Genomic DNA, 8,784 nt, shown 5'->3' on the forward strand with positions numbered 1-8,784 from the left:
CTCCCTTCAAGACACAGTTCCTAACTGTAATGTAACTTTAATTCTCTACTATACTTATTTCTGCAGCATTTCACAATGACAAGCATCATCTATCAATGAATAACATGAAAGTGCATCTTGACACACAAGAAATTAGTTGTCACCCCTTTTCTACAGTTGCCCATTTCAGGAACTGTGAATATACAGCCAGGAACAGCTTCTTCTTGAGCTCAGTGCTCAACTCAGCGGAAAAGTTAACTAAGGTAAATACATTTTAATAAAAAGAAAACCCATAGTCCTGTCCTGATAATATTCAAGATTTTTACACCACATTCTGCAAATTACTGAAAATCAAGAACTCTTCACCACTTAGGCAGTTAGCCTTTGTTGGGCACATCAGACAGAACTCAAATAACCAGATGAATTGCTCTTGCTCTTGAAAAAGCTGCATCTTCAGAAACTGCATCTAACATCAGACCTCAAAGTCACTCTTCTAATTTGGCAATTTATTATTGACACTTTCCAACAAGATTTGTAAGGCGTAGTCAATTTACACTTTTGTCTAAAAAAGAACATTTAAAACAAATATTCAAAAAACTAAGGTGATTTCAGTTGTTTTGAGGGCCATGGGAATATTTACACATCAGTCTCCAGTTAAAACATTTTGAAATTACCACACTGAAACAGATTAATTAGCTCAAAGTAAGTTGTGTCATCCAGATAGCTGAGCTCTTGATGCATCTGAGATTTGAGATAAATTATCAATAATTAACTGTAGGAGAATTATAAGCATAAAATTATTGAGTTCTGATCTAGCCAAAACTCACTTATTCTAGACTATTCTGGGAATAAAGAGTGAGTATTCACAATACTTTTTTGAAAATGAGATACACATTATTGGCAATCTGTTAAACTCCTGAACCAAAATGCCTTTCTCACTTTTCATATTCTGAAATCACACCAGAATTCCTGGCAACAAATTTCAACAAGATTCCATCTGAGAGTCCTTACACTGTTATTTCAACAGCTGGCCAATGTAGAATGTGGTTTAGGGACTTCTCTGGTGGTCCAGTGGTTGAGACTCATGCGCTCCCAGCGTAGGGGGCGCAACGTGCCACAACCAAAGGTCCTGCATGCAGCAACTGAAGATCCTGCATGCCCCAACTAAGACCCAGAGCAGCCAAATATTTAAAAAAATAAAATGTGGTTTAAGGTTAAGCACCAGTTTGTTTTATAAATCTGCTGGTTAATCAGCTCATATACATGGAAAGGCAATTAGTGGAAAAAATTCAAGTGAGCAAAACACTCCTTCATCCAGAACCTAGAAATCCCAAGTTTCAAACTGTAGCTACCAGTAGGTGGTGCTCAAAGAAATTACATACAGACTAGAATCCATGTAGTATGCAAACTGCCCTACTCTCCCATTCCTACTCTTCCATTTAATGAAAAGCAATTTTCTGCAGTGAAACCTTCATTGTGGGGAAGTCAAATCCCTTGGTAAATCCTACAGCTGTGAGATATGCGTCTATCAGCTACCATTTATACTAGCCAGCAATGCTTAAAAATCCTATTCTTGCCTCTGATCTTCATAGTAAACACCATTACTTGTCAAAACATTAAGGGGCAAGCTGGGGACAAAATCTTTTAATCATGTAGAGCCCTTACCAAGGGCCTCATGTATAAGTGAGAAAGCATTTTACCCAGAAAAATTCATGAAGAAAAAAATGCTCCAATTGCAGTTAATTCACCTGTGTACACCCTACAGGATGCTTTCTATTAGCCAAAAAAGCCTGTAGGATTATGTATCTGGTGATTTCACCAGTTCCAGCTACCTTGATTTCTTTCATATCCTAAAAGCAAAGATATCAAACACAGAATTAGACTGTTTCCTCAAATGCACAAGTGTTTAGATTCACCAAATATCAAAACCAGGTATTTACATCAGACAATTGTCAGTTATACCCTAGATCAATTACTATTAACTGCGACCACCTAGTTTTTCCCCTTTGTGACCAGTCCCTTGCAATTTACAGGTTACCAAATTATTATAGTTAAGAGCTATTTTCACCCTGCCCAAATGTCAAATTTCAGCAACTTTCAAATTATAATCTTCCAATGTTCCTTTCCAGTAAGTACTTTTAAAAATGGAACTTCATAAAACATTTTCAAACTAGAACTTAAGCTTCGCCTACACTCAGTCCCAAACAGACCTTAGTATTTACAATCATACCTCTTTAAACTGTTTTAATCTCCCGGGTGGCAATGTTCTTCTCTTTACCCAACCTTGCTCATTAGATGAAAATTCCTATAGAAAGTGAATTTCTATTTAAGTGACAGGAAACACACTTAGCTTCCAACATCTTTTATTTTTTCCTAGAATCTGGATACAATAACTCTAGCAGGGCAGTGCTCAATACTACTTAGGCTTCCCATTTTAGGTTAATTACTTGAATATTGTAAATGTGAATGCACTTTCCCATAACTGGGAACTTAAGTTTGATGTAACTCATTTACTCAATACTTATGTAACCATACAGAATTTTATATGCAACGTGAGCTTTCATATTATAGAATTTGACCTTCTTACAAACTAGCTTATGTAACAGTTACTCTGCTTATCCTGTGTTGTACCAACGCGTTTCTATGACTTACTTCAACAGGTGAATTCTCCTTACACAAGGGTAAGAAACCTGAAGCTCCAACCCATAAATATAAAATTCATTTTTTCAGCAGACTTAATACCAGAAATAGATTATGGACAACTCTTACCTAAGTAGTTAGTACTATAGGAAGTTACAGTGTTGACCAAAAGAAAACACAGGCTTCTCATTAAACTTTTTTAATGGGTCTCAAATTCTGTGACAGATTTTTGGTCAAGTTGTTTCCATTAAAAAGTACTGATTTTAAAAACTAATAACTTAAAACTGCCACACACAAAACAAATGGTCCACAACACATTCTCCTTTCCTTCTGAAGGTTTTACGATGCATTGTTATCATTAACCAGTCTTTTGCTATTAAACTTAAATGGCCAATTGAGACAAACAGTTCTGAGACCGTTCTTCCACCACTGATTAAGACCGGGGTGGCAGGTATTGGGGATAATATTCATTTAGCCCTCTGAGCTTTCTGGGCAGACTTGGTGACCTTGCCAGCTCCAGCTGCCTTCTTGTCCACTGCTTTGATGACACCCACAGCAACCGTCTGTCTCATGTCACGAACAGCAAAGCGGCCTATTAAAACAAATATTACCATTAGAAACACTTTTCCCCCCCAAACCTTTAGAAAAGTTTTTAATTACACCAAAAAAGCATCCTTACCCAGAGGAGGATAGTCAGAAAAGCTCTCAACACACATGGGTTTGCCAGGAACCATATCAACGATGGCTGCATCACCAGATTTCAAGAATTTGGGGCCATCTTCCAGCTTTTTCCCAGAACGACGATCAATCTTCTCCTTCAGCTCAGCAAACTTGCAGGCAATGTGAGCCGTGTGACAATCCAGCACAGGTGCATAGCCAGCACTGATTTGGCCTGGATGGTTCAAGATAATCACCTGGAGAGAAAACTTGCATTTATTGAGTCTCAAAGACACTTAAAAGACTTACAGCAGTAAATAAAAACCTGTCACTTCAGTGTTACCTGAGCTGTGAAGCCAGCTGCTTCCATCGGTGGGTCATTTTTGCTGTCACCAGCTACATTGCCACGACGAACATCTTTGACAGACACGTTCTTGACATTGAAGCCCACATTGTCCCCAGGAAGGGCCTCACTCAAAGCTTCATGATGCATTTCAACAGACTTCACTTCAGTTGTCACATTGACTGGAGCAAAGGTGACCACCATGCCAGGTTTGAGAACACCAGTCTCCACTCGACCCACAGGGACAGTGCCAATACCTAAAATGTTTACAAATAATAATAAATACCTCGTATGAAGAGAGGTCATAGCAACCCAAACAGGTTCTAATCGTAACGTTCAACTTACCACCAATTTTGTAGACGTCCTGAAGGGGCAAACGCAAGGGTTTGTCAGTTGGGCGAGTTGGTGGCAGGATGCAATCCAGAGCTTCAAGCAGTGTGGTTCCACTGGCATTGCCATCTTTACGAGTGACTTTCCATCCCTTGAACCACGGCATCTAAAACACAAGACAGTCAGCGCTACCATCAAACGCGCCTTTCTGGGACAATCCCAAAACTCTTGAAAATCACTTACGTTAGCACTTGGCTCCAGCATGTTGTCGCCATTCCAGCCAGAAATTGGCACAAATGCTACCGTGTCTGGGTTGTAGCCAATTTTCTTAATGTAGGTGCTGACTTCCTTTACAATTTCCTCGTATCTCTTCTGGCTGTATGGTGGCTCGGTGGAATCCATTTTGTTAACTCCAACAATTAGTTGTTTCACACCCAGAGTGTAGGCCAGAAGAGCATGCTCACGGGTCTGCCCATTCTTGGAAATACCTGCTTCAAATTCACCAACACCAGCAGCAACAATCAGGACAGCACAGTCAGCCTTTGAAAGAAAACAAGGCCACATCCTGTTAAACAAAAGCTCTTCAAATGGAGAAACTCATGGCTTTGCCAATGCAGAAGACAGGCCCAATTATTTTCAGAAGTTTTTAATCCTACAAACCTGGGATGTGCCTGTAATCATGTTTTTGATGAAGTCTCTGTGTCCTGGGGCATCAATGATGGTCACATAGTACTTGCTGGTCTCGAATTTCCATAGGGATATATCAATGGTGATACCACGCTCACGTTCAGCTTTCAGTTTGTCCAAGACCCAGGCATACTTAAAGGAGCCCTTCCCCATCTGAAAGGATTAAGGATGGTTACTTGGTAACTAAAACACGACCAAACTCCAGCATGAAATCCCTTCCCCCCACTTATTCCGAAGAAATGCTGCATTCCACTTAATATCGCTGAACTTGGGCGCATCCGCGTTTTTCTTGGAAGTTCGCGTTCCATGACTTGACCGCAAACTCCGCGACGTACCTTAACTAGTGCAAGTCGGATCTAGACCAGGGGCCAGTTTCTGGAAAATTACCACATAACGTACTTGCAGACAAGCTCCTTACACCATCCTGTTTCACCTACCTCGGCAGCCTCCTTCTCGAACTTTTCAATGGTTCTCTTGTCGATCCCACCACATTTGTAGATCAGATGGCCAGTAGTGGTGGACTTCCCCGAATCTACGTGTCCAATGACAACGATGTTGATGTGCGTCTTCTCCTTCCCCATTTTTGCTTAGGTTTAATGGTGGTTTTCACGACACCTAAATGGCAGGGGGGCGAACCCTTCAGATCACTGTCCCGGAGGCTCGGGGAAAAGCCACGATGCCAACTGCAAGCAGGATTATAACCCGCGCCCAGCTGACCCAACTCTGGTCAACCATCGAACGTGGCGGGAACACTCCCCCATCGCGAGGAAGGGCGCCCCTGGAGCCGCGAGGAACCGAGGTGCCAGGACAGCGCCCGTCCGCCGCGAGTTCACAGGAAGCAGCGCCGGGCAGGCATCGGCCCGATGCCTTTGTGTGGTGACTCACCCGCCGCTCCCTCCCGGGCCGCCGCGTCCTCCATTTTGAGGCCGTGCAGCGGGGCCGGGGAGCGGCCATCTTTCCGCGCACGCAACTGGTGCCGGGCGGGGCGGCGCTCGGCTCGCCCTGCCGCCGCGGCTCGCGGGCCCCGCCTCGCCCCAACGAGGCTGCGCCGGCATGTGCGCCGGCCAGGCGGGCCCGCTGCCCTCCGCGCCTCGCGGCACCCCCCCCCCCGAAACCGACGAGCGCCGAAAAGCCTGTCCTGTCAGACCCCGGCCGGCCTCGGCTGAACCGCCCAGAACGGAAAAAATCCGCGGCAGCTTGAATTAAATAGCGGGGGCGGACGAGGCGGGCGAGAAGGCGCGGCGGGATCCCCACACAGCGGCCACAACGTCCCTGCCAGGCCTCCACCGAAGCACGAGGCCAAGGGGTTTCGAAAAACCGCCAAGGCCTCGAACTCTACCCGCACCCAAAATTCGGCTTCAAGAACATGGGGAGGGGGCCCAAGGGCCCGGTGGGAGAAAAAAGCACGCAAAGGCCGCGGCCGCCCGCCGAGGCCAGGCCCACGGAAGCCACACCCGGAACTCACCTGTATCCTGGCGGCAAACCCGTTGCGAAAAAGAACGTTCACGGGGCCTACGGCACTTATATATGGTCCTCCCCCACCCTCGGGAAAAGGGCGGAGCCAGCACACGACACCACTTTCCCAGTTTACCCTGCGCCACCTCCACCAGGCACCCATTCGATCGCCGTCCCCTCCCCCCATTTCTCGGGGACCGTGGGCGATGTGCGCTCAGCCCACTGACGAGCACACGGTGTCTCGCGCATGCTCCTCTTGACCCAGAGGATGACGAGAGTGTGTGGGAGGGGGGCGGGGACGAGCGCTCCCTCGGCTCCAGGTTCGTGGGAGTTTATCGACGGTCCCTGGGATTCCCCCGGGCAGAGGCGAGTCCTCCTTTTGTATGAATTACTCTCAGCACAGCTGGGGGGGGGGGGGGTGGAGCGGCGAGGAGGCACCCCGGCGGGCACGTCCAGAATCTTCCCTGTACCGTTCCTGGTTTAACTGGAAAGGCGGACCGAGGTTGGAGTATTCCTTCACCCCGCAGTTCATCTCTAGTCCTCAGACTTGCCGTCTCACAGGTCCGGGGCCAGCCCCTCGAGCCGCTTCCTCTGCCGGGGCTGGCTTCTCCCCCGCCCCTGCCCTCCGCGCCCCTTTCGGCTGGAGAGGAGTTCAAGGCCCGTCTTTGGCCCGGGAATCCGAGAGTGGTTCAGTTCCGAGACCAAGAGCCCGCCGAGTATGCTCCTGGGCTGTTCTCTTGGCTTTCTCCGTCCAAAGATTTTATTCGAAGTTCGTATCACACATTCATACCATATGGTACATCAGACGTCCAGTTTTTCAGTTTACAATAGACTTCACTGCTACAGTTTGCTTTACTTCTAACTCTAGTGTTATTATATTAACGAGACCCTGAGTGTGTGTCTACTCTCCTGGTACATTTTTTCCAGTGTACACTCATTTGATTGCAAGCATGAAAAACCTAAAAAGAATTTCTCAAATTCAGTCTTTCCACGTGATCTCATGTAGAGACAAAGATCCACAAGCATCAGCAAGCTTATCCAGCCAGTTTACTATCCCCAACACTTGCTGTGAATCACTGCTTCTCAAAAATGGCCTACCCCATTCAAATAAATAGCTTCATTTTCCATCATCCTATTGATTATAACTGCATTTTAGGCATAAATCTAGGGTGAGACTGGATAAGGCCTTTTCGCTTTGGCAATCAGGGCAGACAGACTCAGAAATACTCCTGAGGGAAGAAGAACCTTTATTTTTAATGAGCTTAATTACTAGATAATTATGTCTCTTCTTCCACGTGTAGAACATCACGGCAACTTTTTGAGCCAATCTGTTAACAAATATTTGAGAACTTACTATGTGTCCAGGGCTAAGTGAAGAACCGTGGCTTGTGCAAAAGAAATACCACCTTTTGGACAGGAACCCACAATCAAACTGGAAGAGGAAAACTAATATATAAAAGAGTGGGAAGCAGTTAAATGCAAATTTGTATGGTGCTTACTTTCTATTTTATTGTAGAATATACTTCTTCCAGTCCTAGCTTTCAGTCACTTCTCACAGCCCAAATGCCCTTTTTTCTTTTTAAAAGAAATTCTTTTGTTATAGCCTTCCTATATCTTGTTTTACCATCCTTTGTAGATACAAACGTCTAAAATTAAGTTTTTCTTTCTTCATTAGGAGTTTGTAGCCTTGTTTTTTTTTTTTTTGTAGCTTTGTTTTGAGATAGTTTTCATGAAAGAAACTAGGCTATATAAAGTTTCCATAGAAATACATATAACTAATCTTTTTCTAGCAACAAAAGCCTTTTCTTTTTAAATTAATTTATTTTTGGCTGTGTTGGGTCTTCGTTGCTGCACGCGGCTTTCTCTAGTTGCGGCGAGCGAGGGCTACTCTTCGTTGCGGTGCGCAGGCTTCTCACTGCGGTGGCTTCTCTTGTTGCGGAGCACGGGCTTCAGTAGTTGTGGCTCACGGGCTCTAGAGCGCAGGCTCAGTAGTTGTGGTGCATGGACTTAGTTGCTTCACGGCATGTGGAATCTTCCCAGACCGGGGCTCGAACCCGTGTCTCCCGCACTGGCAGGCAGATTCTCAACCACTGCGCCACCAGGGAAGTCCAAGCCTTTTTTATAAGGTCTATATTTCTAGCTTGTCTCCTTTCACAAATTCTTTTTTCACAATGCATTTTCCTAGTGCCCTTACCCAGTCGTACACATGTGGAATGAGATTATCTTAATATGCAAGTCCATGTTTGTAATAAGATAAAGATGTAAGAAGTACCAGTGAAAATCAATCACTAGCAATAGAACAATGCAAATTACCTCATCTCTTATTAACTTTGAAATATTAATTAGTGGCTAATCTCTTGGAACTAGATTCCCACAATCAGCCAAATCTGTATATCACAGTAATATTAACTGCATAGGGTGCCACACTAGTTTTATTATTTTCCATGCTTCTTTACCATGCTTTCTTTCCATACACCTCAAATGGTTTAGGTTTGTACATTATTGGAGATAATACTAACAGGACTGACAACATTTTGAAAACTGAACCAGTTATTTAGTGACAGGAGGGAAAGAAGCAAAACCCAAAGAAACCAAGAGTTGACTATTTCAAAGTTCGACATGAAATCCAGAATTGTAGTTAACACCTACCCTAAGAAAGAAAAAGTCAAAATGAAAACGGATGTTGGTAAGAG

General features: G+C 44.6%; 1 protein-coding gene across 1 annotated transcript; it reads right to left on the reverse strand.

The window, feature by feature from the left end:
- Positions 1-2,802: 2,802 nt before the first annotated feature.
- EEF1A1 (eukaryotic translation elongation factor 1 alpha 1) lies at positions 2,803-6,238 on the reverse strand. Its single transcript, XM_079938855.1, has 8 exons — positions 6,102-6,238; positions 5,074-5,251; positions 4,610-4,789; positions 4,193-4,489; positions 3,965-4,115; positions 3,620-3,876; positions 3,299-3,533; positions 2,803-3,211 (listed from the first exon to the last, which is right to left on the reverse strand). Exons 2-8 carry the CDS (start codon positions 5,215-5,217, stop codon positions 3,087-3,089), a joined length of 1,389 nt encoding a protein of 462 aa, XP_079794981.1. The 5' UTR covers positions 5,218-5,251; positions 6,102-6,238; the 3' UTR covers positions 2,803-3,086.
- Positions 6,239-8,784: the final 2,546 nt, after the last annotated feature.

Source organism: Stenella coeruleoalba (assembly GCF_951394435.1).
Source record: "Stenella coeruleoalba genome assembly, chromosome: 12".
In the NCBI taxonomy this organism is placed as follows: Eukaryota; Metazoa; Chordata; class Mammalia; order Artiodactyla; family Delphinidae; genus Stenella; species Stenella coeruleoalba.

Bases quoted from the DNA above. Each gene is read 5' to 3' on its own strand.
- EEF1A1 (XM_079938855.1), bottom strand. From the start codon at position 5,217: ATGGGGAAGGAGAAGACGCACATCAACATCGTTGTCATTGGACACGTA. The intron at 4,116-4,192 runs GTAAGTGATTTT...CTTGTGTTTTAG, and splicing joins TGCTGGAGCCAAGTGCTAAC to ATGCCGTGGTTCAAGGGATG. The intron at 3,212-3,298 runs GTAAGGATGCTT...TTGTTTTAATAG, and splicing joins TTCTGACTATCCTCCTCTGG to GCCGCTTTGCTGTTCGTGAC.